The sequence below is a fragment of the Thyridium curvatum genome (assembly GCF_004353045.1).
Source record: "Thyridium curvatum strain D216 chromosome Unknown NODE_141_length_46593_cov_84.755262, whole genome shotgun sequence".
NCBI classification, from domain to species: domain Eukaryota; kingdom Fungi; phylum Ascomycota; class Sordariomycetes; order Thyridiales; family Thyridiaceae; genus Thyridium; species Thyridium curvatum.
Window position 1 is genome coordinate 1 of NW_022156896.1, and position 15,045 is coordinate 15,045.

The 15,045-nt window shown below is 53.8% G+C and overlaps 6 protein-coding genes across 6 annotated transcripts; 3 read left to right on the forward strand and 3 right to left on the reverse strand.

Annotated features, from left to right (window-relative positions):
• Nucleotides 1-1,117: 1,117 nt before the first annotated feature.
• Nucleotides 1,118-3,277, forward strand: E0L32_012163 (uncharacterized protein; the record flags this gene model as incomplete). The annotated part of the gene is made up of 7 exons (XM_031134973.1): nucleotides 1,118-1,325; nucleotides 1,408-1,742; nucleotides 1,816-1,977; nucleotides 2,051-2,105; nucleotides 2,158-2,616; nucleotides 2,676-2,856; nucleotides 2,926-3,277. The coding sequence occupies 7 exons, from the start codon at nucleotides 1,118-1,120 to the stop codon at nucleotides 3,275-3,277; spliced, it is 1,752 nt and encodes a 583-aa protein (XP_030999067.1).
• A 382-nt stretch (nucleotides 3,278-3,659) lies between these two features.
• Nucleotides 3,660-4,881, reverse strand: E0L32_012164 (uncharacterized protein; the record flags this gene model as incomplete). Its single annotated transcript, XM_031134974.1, has 3 exons — nucleotides 3,660-3,953; nucleotides 4,041-4,723; nucleotides 4,833-4,881. The coding sequence occupies 3 exons, from the start codon at nucleotides 4,879-4,881 to the stop codon at nucleotides 3,660-3,662; spliced, it is 1,026 nt and encodes a 341-aa protein (XP_030999068.1).
• Nucleotides 4,882-5,864: 983 nt separating this feature from the next.
• Nucleotides 5,865-7,846, reverse strand: E0L32_012165 (uncharacterized protein; the record flags this gene model as incomplete). Its single annotated transcript, XM_031134975.1, has 2 exons — nucleotides 5,865-7,444; nucleotides 7,525-7,846. 2 exons carry the CDS (start codon nucleotides 7,844-7,846, stop codon nucleotides 5,865-5,867), a joined length of 1,902 nt encoding a protein of 633 aa, XP_030999069.1.
• Nucleotides 7,847-9,802: 1,956 nt separating this feature from the next.
• Nucleotides 9,803-10,331, reverse strand: E0L32_012166 (uncharacterized protein; the record flags this gene model as incomplete). The annotated part of the gene is made up of 4 exons (XM_031134976.1): nucleotides 9,803-9,866; nucleotides 9,962-10,119; nucleotides 10,183-10,205; nucleotides 10,298-10,331. The coding sequence occupies 4 exons, from the start codon at nucleotides 10,329-10,331 to the stop codon at nucleotides 9,803-9,805; spliced, it is 279 nt and encodes a 92-aa protein (XP_030999070.1).
• A 763-nt stretch (nucleotides 10,332-11,094) lies between these two features.
• On the forward strand, nucleotides 11,095-12,632 carry E0L32_012167 (uncharacterized protein; the record flags this gene model as incomplete). Its single annotated transcript, XM_031134977.1, has 5 exons — nucleotides 11,095-11,149; nucleotides 11,226-11,369; nucleotides 11,440-11,785; nucleotides 11,848-12,398; nucleotides 12,469-12,632. The coding sequence occupies 5 exons, from the start codon at nucleotides 11,095-11,097 to the stop codon at nucleotides 12,630-12,632; spliced, it is 1,260 nt and encodes a 419-aa protein (XP_030999071.1).
• A 607-nt stretch (nucleotides 12,633-13,239) lies between these two features.
• E0L32_012168 (uncharacterized protein) lies at nucleotides 13,240-14,985 on the forward strand (the record flags this gene model as incomplete). The annotated part of the gene is made up of 3 exons (XM_031134978.1): nucleotides 13,240-14,433; nucleotides 14,492-14,843; nucleotides 14,909-14,985. 3 exons carry the CDS (start codon nucleotides 13,240-13,242, stop codon nucleotides 14,983-14,985), a joined length of 1,623 nt encoding a protein of 540 aa, XP_030999072.1.
• Between the last annotated feature and the right edge of the window lie 60 nt (nucleotides 14,986-15,045).

Below are 15,045 nucleotides of genomic sequence, written 5' to 3' on the forward strand. Positions count from 1 at the left end.
TAACTGCTGCTAACTGAGCACTGGTTAGCACGCCGTTTCGGGCAGGCGGTGTGTGGTTTTCTGCCGGCCAGTCCTGCGGCCCGTCTGGGGCGGTGCCCCGCGGTAACTGCGGCTGGTTTCGTGACACTAATAAGAAGGTATTTTTCTATATATAGGAAAAACACTATATAGAAGAAGATATAATAGACTATAATTTATATAGAATAGCTATATAAAAGAGGCTAGATATATCCTAATAATAATATACCCTATTATTAATAGAGTATAGGGGTTTTTTAGTGCTTAGTAAGAGGATCCTTAATAGGCTATTAGTGAAATTATAGGATTATAGCAAAATCTATATGAAGCAGGCTAATGTAGTAACCGCTAAAAAGTGTTGCAATTTAAAGTCGTTTTCTGGTTATTATAAGATTGATGAGTGCAAACTTTGGTCTGAACACAACAGAATGCTGGAGCTGCATGTCACTCGATTCGTCTCTGATCAGACGGCAATGGATGCTAGAGGAACCTACCACTTGTTGATCTCAGAAGCTTCGCAGCGATGGTGTAGGCCACAAATGTTACTGTCGCCTTTGTCGTGTAATATGGTACCATAAACGAGAACACAATAATATCGACTTCAACTTCTGCTTCCAGCCTGAGAGACAGACATGTCGTCCAGTCGCACCGAGCCGCTGATGACTGGAAACGGAATATGAGGATCGTGACTGAGGAGCGACACCACATTGTTTTAAGCAAGCACGATTCTTGTTACCCTACCTAGCTTCCCTAACAAGGAAGACGAGCAAGAAAGACAAAGTAACAATTGTCAGGACTGAAACCCAACAGTCACTGTGATACTTGCAATGGGCCGCTGATCAAAGGTTGGCTCGACAAGGCACATGCGGGCCACCAGAACCTCACTTTGCAACTCGCTTTATCTGAGAATCGACTATTCAGCGTGATTTGGAAGCCAGGTACCCCATCAAAAGCATCTTGCTCACCAAACATCGTTCACTCTCCGCTCACATCTTATCTGGATCCAACCTTCCCTTCATCTCACGAGGTGATGGCATACTAACTACGCCTCCTTGTTTGCTATCCCACATGCTGTTCATCGTGAGATTCAGTCGGCACCATGGATATCAAGGATGAGAACTTCTGGGAGATGCTCCCTATCATCCTACCCGCCATAGCTCACGCTTGCTACGTCGCCATCGACCTGGAGATGACTGGTATCAAGTCCCAAAATCCGATGGGAGCGCAAAGAACCACGATGGACCAGACATACGCCGACGCCAAGGATGTCGTTGAGAGCTTTCAGATTGTCCAGTTTGGCTTGACTTGTGTGTCTCGTGATGAGGCTGAAGGCAGGTTTTCGGAAGCTCGCTTCAAGATGTTCACTCTCTAACAGGACGCGAGCCACAGATTGCTATATAACCCAATGCTTCAACTTCCATGTCACTCCAATGTTTGTTGGAAAGCATGGAGCGGGATCGGCCCTTGCAAGGACTGTGGACCGCCGTGTCTGTCTCTCGTACAGCACACTTCTCTTCCTGCAGCAGCATGGCTTTCGCTTGGAGGATGCCTTCGCCCACGGCGTCCCGTATCTGAGTCGCCAAGAAGAACGTGAAGCCAAGCAGCAGCTGCTCGAGAGGGATCGGCACAACGATCTGATTGATGTCGACCAGGAAGACGAGCATGTCCGTCAATTTTACAGCACAGCTCGGGATCAGATCCAGGCTTGGCTCGCGGAGCCAGAAGTAAGATTCATCCCCTCCCCCCCTTTCCCCTGATTTCATATGCACTGATACTTGGCTTGTTGCAAAAAAAAAGTATGATTTTCTTAACATTGAGAATCCGCACGGTGGTATCATGAACAGACTTCAGATACGCCTTCTTCACCAGCTCATTGAGGAGGAATTCAAAGAGTTGAGAGCCATTTCAAAGGGACACTTTATGCAGATTGTCAAGAAGGGAGCTGATCCGGAAGAAGAGGTCTGTTCATCACACAAGCTCCTCATGGCTATATGGACAGCACTTGAACTGACATTCATTTTTATTATTCTAGACATTCTGGCGGACAAGACACAGCCAGCGCATTCAAGCCATCCGGCAGCAAACTGGTAAGAGTCTCACGCACGCTTTTCAGGGATATACATGTCTAATACTCCGCAGGCCTTCGCCTAGTGATCGAGGCCTTGACTGGGGGCGACTTTGCCGAAGCGCTTAACGAGGAGATGATGCAGAGCCCGGCAGCCAAGGAGAAGGAGACATCGCGGAAAGAGTCCGCAGCGCAGGTCTGCAAATGGTTCGTGGAGTGCGAGGCCCAGCTCAAGGAGCACCGCCCGATCCTTGTGGGACACAACATGCTGCTGGACCTCTGCTTCCTGTACCGCACCTTCATCGGACCAATGCCTGAGACCGTGGACGGCTTCCAGCGAGAGATCCACCGCCTCTTCCCGCGGATGGTTGACACCAAGTACGTGGCAACCTACGACAGCCACTCGATGATCTCGGTCTTCGATCTGCAAGGCTGGTATGCGACCCTGAGCCACCGCCCGGAGCCGAAGATGAAGGTTGTCCATCCCGACTTTGGATACAACAAGAAGGCTCTACACACAGCCGGCTACGACAGTAAGTTTTCGTTCTCGCGCTAGATATAGCATTTCCAACTTTGCTAACTTAGAAATCAGGCTGGATCACAGCCGTCGTGTTCGCCAGGTTGTGCTGGTTCAGGGTCTCTGGCGAAGACCTGGTCGCACTGATGAACGGCACTCAGTCCGATCCCCGTTCTCAAAAGAAACCCGCAAGCCCGGTCATCTCGCCTAGACCCATCGTATTCCCTCTCAAGAAAGAGTACTTGGAGTCGCCACGGTAAGCTTTCTTCAAGGAGTAGCGAACGGCCTTGTTGCGTCCTATAACTAACGAAATATGCAATATTAGACGTAACAAGTCTACATCCCCTAGCAAGAGAGGGACACCGGCGACACCGGCCAGCCAGCAGGTCAGCGAGTGCGGCTCCGCCATGACCTTGCTAGACGAGAGCGACGATAGTAGCGCCGCCGTCGGTCACATCAAGCCCCTCGCGCCCGAGGTCCTGACGCCTTCGAAGTCGGTGGAGGCACCGACGCAGAACCAGCCCAACTCCTCTCCCACTCCTCTGTGCCAATTCATGGCCCTTGACTGGGGCTCGGATTTCTTCCGCGAGCACGGAAACAAGATCTGTGCCGGTGCAGCAGGAACCTTGAGGTTCCCGGCCGCCGCTGAGGCTGAGCCGGACGAAGTGAAGCCCTGAGTCTCTCGATATGCGTACATCGAGATGAGTTCTCACCAGCGGGACGATCCATCCAGTTAGGAATTACGTGCTGCTCGGCGGCACTTGCATTAAATAGGGAGCAGCATAGCGTACAATCATGAACTGCATACGAGCCTGATTATTTCACAATAGGAGACAATGCTCTCCTCGAGCCCGTCCGCAAACTGCAGCGCTTTCGCGATCTGACATGCCGTTGTTGCCTCATGTTGTCGGCCCCGTTGCGACCAAAAGTGAAGTTTGCAGCCAGCTAGACATGACGCTTTTTGATGTATATCTATACAAGTGTACACGATTAATAATTTACACAGGGTTGACTCGAAGCCAGGCGATGGAAGACACGACAGCCCTCGCTTCTCCCTCATCACCTCTCGGCCATCATATTCCTGACGCTCTGGTAGTAGTGGGGGTCCAGCGTGTCCTTGAGCTCCTCCTTGGTCAGCCACTTGAAGTCAGTCAAGCCCAGGCTGTTGTCCTCCAGGTCCGCCTGGCCGGCCATGATCCGGCCCTTGAGGAAGAAGACCTTCTCCCCCTTCTTCTCGACCTTGGCGCCGTCCTTGACCACGGGGTGGTTGACCAGGTGGGCGACCGGGACGCGGCCGACGATCCAGGTGTTCATGTTGACGCCAGCTGCCGACTCGAGCACTCTGGCCGCAGCCTATAGGCACAGAAAAAGGTCAGCAAACAAGTTCTTGTTTCTCGATCTATCATATCATCGAATGACCACCGGGCCAAAAACCCTTACCTCATGCAGATTCTCGTCTGTCATCATGGCGGCGCTGGGGAAGCCCCAGGATCCCTCGGGCCCCTTGACGACCAGGTACAGCGTCCGGTCGAGCTGGCGGTCGAGCCGCCTGGCGTCGCCCGTGGCGTCGGCCTCGGTGGTGCGGCCGGCGGGCAGCTCGACGCGCACGCGGTCGGCCTCGGGCAGCTCCTCGCCGTCCTCGCTGACGCGGGCCTCGGCGTCGCGCAGCAGCGCCTCCCGCACGGCCTCCGGGTCCGCCAGCGGGCTGCCCACGACGACCTCGTCGTTCCAGGCGTCGCGGCCGCGGCCGTGGTAGACGCCGATGTCGCGGCCCGGCGTGCCCTCGCGCTCGCGCACCTTGATGCGCCAGTCGAGCTCCGAGGCCGTGTCGGGCTTGAAGTAGAGCGGCTTGCGGAAGGGGGCCGTCAGGCGCTCGTTGAGGCGCTTCTGGTAGAGGTAGAAGGAGGACTCGAAGGCCGTGAGCGGGCGGGTCAGGAGCGGCGGGCGGGTGAGGATGATGCCGGACTTGATCTTGTAGAGGGCGCGGGTCGTGGACGCCGGGTCGGTGTGCGTGGCCTGCGGCTCCTCGGGCAGGCTCGTCGAGGGCTCAGGAACCGCTGCCGCTTCTGCGGCGGCAGACGAGTACAGCCGCTGGGCAGCGAGGAGCGGGCGAGTCGTCGCCGCTGCACATTGGGTGCATATCCTCGGGGATGCTATATTGGAAGAGACGAGCCGTCGTTAGCTTGATGAACTCATTTCTGTTCCGGGAGAGTAATAGGGCTGATCAATTACCTTTGAATAATGCTAGTGAAGCACGGGCACCCCTACTTGAGGCCGACATTTTGACAGAGACACCGAAATGCTGTCCGGGCCAATGTGGTTGTGGAATGAACTCACGCGATGTCTGTGTAGCTGTCTGGACCGACCCTGAACTTTTTCCAATGCGATGCTCGAGACTGGCTTAGCGCGAAACCGATGGAGACTGGACCCCCATCGAGGAACCAGAGCAGAGTGGACTACGAAATCCAGCTGCAGCTGCCACCGGCCCGCCAGCTTCCAACACGCCCCTGGTAGCCACAAAGAAAGTCTTGTCTTAAGTAAAGACGGGCCACTGTAGTTTTTCCCTTCCTTTCCTCTTCTTCTCCTCTTCATGTCAGTAGGCACCATTCCTTATCATCAAGACCTGTTTCTTCCTCCAGAACGTCCTGATCATTTACGAGTGCCGAGAGAAGATCTGAAGCAGTCTTTTTCGCTAGCGGCTCCTGCTAAATACACATTTCTACCGGGTTGCTGTTAGATAGATACTGCTTACATTTGAATGCCTCTTCTGCTCGAATTGGCAGAGTCGTAGTCCCGAGCTCTTGAAGGATCATAGTCAGTCGGATCCATGTAGAGCACATTCTCCCCCTTCGTCTCATCTAGAGATATCTCCGTCTTCTGCGCAGCCAAAAGTGCGAATGCGTGACATTTACATGCTGTTCACACAGCGGCCTAAGTACCTAAAATGGGATTGGTTCGACATGATATCCAGCAGCTCCCCAAGCTGCGCACCGACCCCAAGCATGCGGGAACAAAACTCCATCAAACGCCATCGACTTCTGCACAACGCTACAGTGCTCTCTAAATAGATATGATGAACCGTGCCCGCAGAAGCAAAATAACAGGTAAATCTCAAAAACAATGATGGGGCTTTGGTCGGGTGCCCCAAGCTGAAGATGCAAATCAGGAGTAATATGTTGTGGGTATCAATCGCATCAGGTCTGCCCCCCCCTCCGATGCCGTGAAACGCCAATTGTCCAAACACACGAAGCAGTCCTCCCGACATCAGCTCTTAAGCTCTGCGATGGCTTGGGCGACCTCTTTCTCAGCTCTTTTCTCCCAAGTCCTCCGGGCATCTTCGTCGATAGCGGCCGGATCTATTACCTCCTCGTAGAGCTTCCGGGAGACGTCGCGGTTAATAGCCGCATATTGGTCAGCTGTCAGCTGGCTCCCTTTCCAATGTGGCTTCAGGACAGATCGAACAATGTTGCTGATATTCTCCTTCGTTTCAAGAGACAAGTTGGGCCGGGTAGGCGAAGAATCGGGAGACCGACGGAGAACAAGGGGCTGCTGTCGTCTGGGTCTGGGTTGGCGTAGTTCTGAAGGCCCTGCCCCGTTGGTCTGGCGTTGTTCGGGATCGCTCGGCTCACCCGGCTTCCTCGTCGGTGAGTAGTTGGCAGGGGGGTAAATGGGTTCGATATGCGAGCTGAGTGACGTGGGAGAGCTCGGTCTCACACTTCTCATCGGCGGAGGTGTGGTCGACAGAGCGCGAGGACTATTGTGCGCTGATGCTGCGGGTGAAGAACCGGGGGACGATGGATCAACAGCAGGCCGGTTATCGCCGAACAGACACCGGATATTTTCGTCATCAGATGGGGTGCTCATCTCAACTTCTCGAAGGAGTGACGAGAGGAAAGAAGGGGCTTCCTCGTTGTGCCCAGGCGACCTGGCAGTAGGGGCTGCTGCAACAGGAGCGCCATTCCTGCTCATTCTGGAGGGCGCCTGGGAGGCAGATTCGCCGGCGGACGAGGCGTTACTCGGGGCACCGATCCGTCTGGTGCGTGGACGCTTGAGGCGCCGCTCGGGCTCGGGGGCGGGCTCTGCCGGCGAGGCGGTCACAGAACGCGACTTACGCTTCCTGCTACTCGGACTCGCTGCTTCGGATTCCCTTGCCCTGTCTAGAGCCCCCCAAGCTCTCCTCTCTTCCCTCGTCTCTTCGGCAGGCGGCTGGGGTGGCTGCCTAGCGTGGCTCACTTGCTGATGTTGCAGGAGAGCGTGAGGGATGTTGCGGGCAAAGACATCCTGAGCACCGTTCTCGCGGGCAATGTTGAGGCGTTGCTGCCATCTCTGGAACTCGCGTAGCTCGAGTTCGTGCATCCGTTGTGATGTGCGGTAATCTTCTAAGCCCTCCTCGTCATGGAGGTCGAGATCGATCTCGAGTATGTCCCATATGCGCCCGGTGATTTGACCCCAAGCGCCTTGCCACTCATCTGACCGCGCCCGTTGCCTCGCGCGTCTCATGCTGGCTTGAGTTCGAGGAAAGAAGCCAGCACGTCGCCGGTTCCCTCCTGTCCTTGCGGTGGACGGCTGTGGTGGGGGAGCCTGGGCGTCTGGCCCCAGAAGCTCTGCACATTCCATGCAGAACCAGGAGCCCGCTGGAACACCATCCAGCCCGATGCAATATGTATGATACGGAGTATCGCACCCGTCACATAGGAGAAGCACATCCTCGTTATCTGCCAGGTTGCAGACGGGGCAGGGCGTCACCTCTTCCTCCTCCTCGGGGTTGTCGTCGAGCCATGCCTGCGGATCAAACTCGGCGACTTGTTTCTTGTCTTCGACATTATAAGTGGAAAGGAGTTTACCTGCAGCGACGAGCCTGGTCAGTATTTGCGGCCTTGTAATATAGATGTCTCTTTCACAATGCTGATGTAGGGTGACATACCTCCAACCTTATCGTACACCTGTACCAAGTGGAATGATTGCCGGCAAATGGGGCAGCTATTTGCTTTGCCAGTCCATTCACGCAAACATGTGTCATGTAGCATATGGCCGCAGACCTCGATGATGGCAACATTGTCGTGGTTATCGTGGTGTTTGGGCGTCGAAATTGTCGCGGTGATAGTGCTCGAGGGCACTGTCGCGGGTGCAGTGTCTGGCTCCTCTGACGCTGCCGAGTCTGGGGAGCTGCCAGAAGGGAGCAGTGGGGGATGCACAGCGCCCGCGGTGTCTAGATTGTCCAGACACACAATGCACTGGTCGGCCATGCTAAATGGCAAGCTGCAGTAATTGTTTTCACAGCTGCAGAATACTCCGAGTTGAGGAATTCATCCAAATATAAAACCCCTCTTGGTGTTTTCTCGAGTTGTGCAGAGGTGTAATGCTCTGATGGAATGGTTGCGTTAGTCAGTGTATTGGCGGTACGTATCGATTGTCGTCAGTGTCAATGTCGCTAATAAAGGTGTGCATGTGCTGCTGTACGAGCGCTGAATGGCCTGGGTTGCCTAGCGGGATTGGGTGGTGGAGGTGGGCTAGTTCAGCGAGTTCAGGTGGCTGATGGTGGTAGTCGGTGGCGGGTGAGAAAAACCGGTGGAGTATCAAGGGACCCTCTGGGGGAGGGAAAAAAAGGAAGGAATAAAGATTGGGTGGTCGAGGAAAACGAGTAACGGTAGACTGGTTTGGGATCGAGGGAAAAGGGAAAGCAGGTCGGTCTAGGATAATGGAATCGAATTAGTTGGGTCGGGTCAAGTGGTAGACAAGCGACTAGAGGAGAGTGCACAGGGCGGCAAGGGAAAATAGAAGGCCGCCCCGATTTTATTGTGCTGCGGGCTTAGCGCAGGACAAAGTGTACCTACGTCCTGTGCTGCAACAATGCCTGCCTGCCAGACCAAGAGAGGTTACAAGTTAGGTACCTACCTATACCTAGGTAGGTATGCACGAGAAAGGAAGAACAGGGAACCTTTCATACTTGGGAGGAGTCCAAAGACAAGAGAACAGAGCACGAACCTTGAAGGGCGAGTCTCAAAGCTGGCTGGCGTGTGCTGGCTGGCCCGGCACCGGGGCCAATCATCTGACGGCCTATTCGTCCCCTGCTCGAGTGCCACCTCACCCTTCGTGACTCTTTGCCTGGCTGACACAGGACACGCAGAGACAAGCGCACACCCTCCGCTCACACCTACCACCTTAGTCACACACTGCGACCGGGTCAAAGCCGCTCGCCGTGACGCATTTAGTTGATTAGAAGACGCGCCCAGCTGACCTCACCACGAGTGGGGGAAAAGAGACCTAGGTCAGGCACTTGCTGAGCTTTTCTTTTAAGCAGAAGGATGTTCACAGTAGTTGCATGGATTCCAGTCATCGACCCGGTCGGCCAGCCACCGTAGCACAGGCAATCCCGACGGGTTAGAGTTCCTGTCTCCGTATAACTTTCGTAACGAAGACTTGCCGAGACCATGACCTCGGAAAGGCAATCCCAAGACTGCCGTCCTGTGGACCGCAGAGGTACAAAAGGGGCGAGTAGACCGAGTCAGAAAGGACACAGAAAATCCCCGAGGTCATCTATTTGATATCAGTGGTATAAAAGCGCAAACGCTTAGCAGAAATAATCGGAAGCACTCAGCCTCGACTGGTTCACAACATCGAAGATAGAAGGCAGATCGTACGTGGATGTAATCGAGAATGTCACTGTTTCCTCCATTTGTACTTGCCGGAAGAAGATGAAACGCGCATGCCAGGAAAGCGATTCCCTGGCATGAAAGATGAGTCAACAGGCATCCATGGGGAAACGAGGTCTCCCTGACCGAGGATCCAGGCAATCCAGGCATCAACTTCCCCAGTCTCGAGGTGTGATCAAAGCAGCGGACCAATCGATCGGAGTAAGGCGAAAGCCCCAAGTTCCCCTCGGTATTCATTTGACTGCACTCGTTAGTTATTCATGCCCTTATGCCAGGCCTGCAACGCCCTGGCGAGGCCGCGCCCAAACAACCAATGTGACGGGATGCGACGAGCACACTCGTCCCTCGTGAAAGAGAACGAATGAGTCGTCGTAGAAAGCGCGCGATGTAGGTGTTTTGAAAATTTATTCATTTTGCTGACGTCGTATCAACGAGTTGCAGACCCATGGATCTTGCCATGATGATGCGTTAATGAATCCGAAGCCGATTTTGCCTTTACACCCAACCAGAAAGCGAAATGCAAGTCCATAAACCTCCTCCTCTCCAGATCTAAACCTCAGCAATCTCGCGAAGACGGCGGAGCGTTGATCGCATAGCGGCGGCAGCAGGGGTCCTACGCAAACAATGTTAGCCCAACATGTCCTCCATACATCCGAGGATGAAACCACTGTCGAGTTTCCGCGAGTGTCGTCGAGGGGTTCCACGTACGAGACGGTGTAGGCACCACCGGCAACAACCTTCTTGCAGGCCTTGCAGTTCCAGATGCCAGTCGAGTGTCGCTTGACGGTGGTCTTGCCGCAGAAGGTGCACTGGTACTTGGCGTGTTGGGTGATCTCCATCTTCTTAACCTGCTTCCTCAGGGAGGCCTAAATTCATTCTGTGAGTCGCTTCGTTCATTCGCGTGGTAGTCAGGGAGAATTGCTACGAACACCGTATCTCGTGCCGTACTTGCCTGTGGGGGACGTTAGCAATTCACGATTCTTCTGCTCCTCTGGCGAAATGACCCGACAGATTTGGGCAATGAAATGGAGGATTCGAACATACCGGTCACGGCGACTTTCTTGGTTCGGGCAGCCATCTCGTCTTGGGTGTCGGATGAACGTGGATTTGTTCAAAGTTGACGATGTCAGTGCTGGTGGAATCTCGGAGTGGTTGCGATCCCGCAATTTTTTGGCAAAATCTAATTCTGTGCGCTCAGTCGCACCCGTGAAATTTGTCCTCACGTGATGTGTCCCACCTCGTTTCGCTCATCCAGTCTCCATCCAGTCTCCCAGTGGAAGGTCTCCCCTGAAGATTACCTAATCGATGGCCCGTGCTTTTCCAGCTGGCACATGCAGCCGGTCCCCAGGGCACTACCGGGCGACTATTGGTAGGGCACATCGACTAATGCAGCAGTGACAAGAGGTGTTTGGTCACTGTATTCCTCTTTCTTAAGGAACAAGACATACTTGTAGACTCTCCCATCACATGAGAATAGACACTGCTTTGCCCATGCCCTGATAGTGTGCGATGATGGGGGGATTATGGGATTCGAATTTTTGCAGTGCTGAATCATTAGGCATTCTAGACTTGGCTGCCAACAGGCTGGTTGATTTCTAAAAACGTCCCTTGGCGTGCAAGATCGTATGAGCATGGACCTGACCTACCTGCCCTCTCAAGCAGGAGGTGTTGTAGTAGGTAGGTAGTATCATAAAATGATCAACACGAACCTCGGCTTCGCAACACCATCTTCTCCCGTTCATTAAGTGTGTCCGTCCCCAGGAGCTAGAGTCTGTTGTGCAAAATAAACCACGCTCTCCGTCTTCAATTCCTAATTCATTCTTATTCCAATTGCTGCGACCATGACACCCAAAAAACATAATCGCCAGTATGACCTGGTCGTTTTTGGGGCGACGGGTATGGCTCACCAATCATGCTTTATATACGCCGCAGACATTTGCTTGGTGTAAGCTGACTAGTAGCTGTCTCAAAGGTTATACCGGTGTATACATTGCCGAGTTTATCACGAACTCACTACCTACAAATTTGCGTTGGGCGATTGCAGGCCGGTCGAGGTCGAAGCTCGAGAAGATCGCGTTAGATCTGAAGGCTCTGAACCCGGAGCGTCTTCAGCCTGGTAAGCTAACCAGAAGTCCATTCCCTGGCTGCTTCGTCCTACTCGACTAAAAGCTGATGTCCTCTTATAGACGTGGAAATATGTGGATTGAATGGTTCAGATCTTGAAGCCCTTGCTCGCAAAACATCCATCTTGATCACCACAGTCGGGCCGTATGCCGTCTCTGGCGAACATGCTTTCAAGGCTTGTGCAGAAAATGGAACCCATTACCTAGACGTCACAGGAGAGACGCCGTGGGTTGCCAGGATGATTAAGAAGTATGAGAGCACGGCCCAGGCCAGCGGTGCCCTGATGATACCGCAAATAGGCATCGATAGCTGCCTTCCTGATGTTGTGACATATACCCTTGCCTCGTTGATACGGACCGAGCTACAAGCAAAAACAGCAGACGTGACCGTCTCAGTCTACCGCCTAAAGTGAGTCGGGGGAGCACTACATAACCCAATGCTTACTGTCGCAGGCGCTGACTTGATTGCAGTGCTCGCCCATCAGGAGGTACTCTAGCGTCTGCACTTGGTCTTTTCGACTCGTTTTCCGTCAAGGAACTCAACCAAAGCCTGGCCCCATTCGCGCTGTCTCCCCTGCCCAATCCGCGCCCGCCCATCAAACAACCTAGCTTGTTCACAAGGCTGACAGGATTGCGCTCTGTTCCACATCTTGGCCTCCAGACAACATTTATTGCTGGACGGACGGATGCCGGCATCGTGGAGCGCACCTGGGGCCTGTTCTCGCTGATTCCATCGCGGAAACAGGACTTCTATGGACCAAGATTCACCTTTGCTGAGTACCTGAAGGCTAGTGGTTGGCTGGATGGGATCGTGAAGCATGTTGGCCTTGCCGTTGCTGGCATGTTGCTGATGCTTTTGCCCCCTTTTCGATGGCTCGTCAAGAAGTTGGTCACCAAGCCTGGAGACGGCCCGGACAAAGAGGCGGCCAAGGATGAGGACATAGATTATCGAGGAGTCGCGACGCCCGATCTGCCGGGTTCTTCCAACAAGATGGCATACTGTCGAGCCCACTACGTGGGGAGTATGTACAACTGTGAGTTATCGCATGATACCATTGCTTTCCCTGACTTATCTAACCCGTCCTTTCCCAGTGACTGCGCTTTTCGTCACCCAAGCGGCAATGACATTGCTTGAGGACGATGTTGAACTCGGGCCGGGTATTCTTACTCCAGCTTGTCTGGGACAAGGCTACATAGATAGACTGGAGACAGGAGGACTCAAGTTCGAATCCAGGTTACTGGACTCCCAGGCCTAGGTCTTGTTTCTTTACAATCGAGCAGACCGGCAACATGTAACAGAAACTACTCAATTTGCCCAAGAACAGCGAATCAAGAACAATTTTATTTGGCAAGCTGCTCCAAATGAAGAAGAGATGGTCTGTCTCGTGCATTGTCGGGAGCCTTTACAAGAATCCGTACTACAGGACTTGGTGGTTTCGTTCAAAGCCTGAGTCGGTAGAACCGCTCGTTTGTAGCACCACAATAAAGTGCAGCTTTCCCCGCAATTCTCTATTGGACCCAGCTACAGGTGTGGACTGAGCGCTGCATGGTATTGGCGGATCAGCAAATCTGCGCAGTAAATCCTCTGTCGGCGAGACGTCATTCAATTGACTGGTGGTCAGTGCTGCAAACAACCTTTATGTTCACCTCGCCTGACATATCCTCCACAACCACCTTTGCGAAGCTGTTGGATTGGCATCGCCATTTTAGTCTTCTCTTAGCCATTATCGACCCTCTCTCGGCTTTTGGCGGAATATATTGCCTTATGGCAGCTCGATAACGGCGACACGGTACGTCCTGTAGGGCGATTCATTCACATCGAGCTCTGGATCTCGTCGAAGAGAACCAGCGACGACCGTCACCATGGCCGAGAACGCGACTGAGACGTCTCCTCTGATACAAGCCGCTCCAGATTCTCCTTCAGGGACTCGTCCAAAGGCCGCGCGCACAGTCACGTTCAATCCGAACCCTGTGACCAGGACAATTGAACCTGTACCACCTCGACCTCGGACCTCGCATCATGGCGTCATTGCGAGCTCGAGCACTGGGGCGTTGCCTGGATCTTCTAGTACCGCAATGGCAACGGGGAGCTTGGCTGGCAGCGGCCCTCCCATGCTCTCGGCCCTCAACAGCAGGCTGCGTCGTCGCAACAGCCACGGCTCCGTACCGCAGGCCCTTCCTCCTCTTCCCGCGCCCAAGATCGGACCGCAGCGGAGCTCCAAGAACGCGCAGAAGCTCAAGCTCCTACCGAATCCGGAGCTGGACAACGAAATCGACGAAGAGAGCGGCCGAGATGTCTACAGTCAATACACCCGGATCAAGGACCCGACTGCCAGGAGAGATGCTGCGAGGCTGGGCAAGGCGGACCGAGATAGGCTGCCACGAGTGACTGCGTATTGCACGGCAAACAGATACCAGATGGATGCATTGATGCGATTCTTCAAGGGACGGGGCAAGACGAGGGGCGCAAATGCCAAACTCATCGACGAGTGCATATATACACCGTACAACTATGCCGCCAAGCAGGCGGAGACCACAAGGCCCGAAGAGTTGTTAGAGGTGCATTCGAGGCCTGTTCAGCTGTATGAGCGGCGACACTCAACGGGCGAGGTTGACAATTCGAGTTTCAACCGCGAGAATCTCATCGACATGGTCCAAGGGGGTGAAGACCACGGCCTTCACCATGACGGCTACCACCCGGAAACGAGTGACCACCAGGCGGATCTGCTCGGCCGGGTTGTCGGGGATGATAGTGCCCTCTCCGAACGACCTGCTGATTTCGATATACACATACACACTCCAGAGGTGTTCATGTTCGACTACGGCGTGGTGGTCATCTGGGGCATGTCACTCGCCCACGAGGAACGCTTCTTGAAAGAGATCGCCAAGTTCGAAACCGAAAAGCTTGCCGCTGACGACGTGGAGACGGAATATTTTAACTTTTACTACACCAGAGAGTACCAGCCCCGGATATACAATGATTTCATCACGCTTCGGGACAAGAATAACTATATGACAAAACTGGCCATCTCCCATGCCCTCGCTCAGAGTGTCAAGGTATGTCAGCTAAGGGCTAAGAAGCGCAAAGTTGCTTGTACTAATAAAGACCATGTAGACGTCGCTCTTTGAGGAGCTGATCGCCTCGACGATTGATACTTGCAAGGATATCCCCACGCAGATCGCACTGACCGGCAAGATCGCTCTGAGCCGCACCCAAATCAACATGCAGATTGGAGAGCTCTTTATCCTGCGTATCAATATCCATCTGAACGGCTCCGTACTTGACACACCTGAGCTTTTCTGGGTCGAGCCACAGCTCGAGCCCGTCTACCAGGCCGTCCGGAGTTATCTAGAAATGGACCAGCGAGTAGGTCTGCTGACAGAGAGACTCGATGTCATCGCCGACCTGCTTGCTGTGCTCAAGGACCAGCTGAGTCATGGCCATGGCGAGAAGCTGGAGTGGATTGGTGAGTCGCTTTCCTCTGGTGTGAACCAATGCTCAGACACTCGATGGGTATTGACCATAGTCCAGTCATCATCCTCATTGCGGCCGAAATCGTCGTCGCCATTGTAAACATCATTGTTGATTTGTATGTCGGCGTCGACTGACGAGATGCACCGACGGGATGAGCGATGGGCGTTTATACGGCGGGGGCGCCATGGCTATGC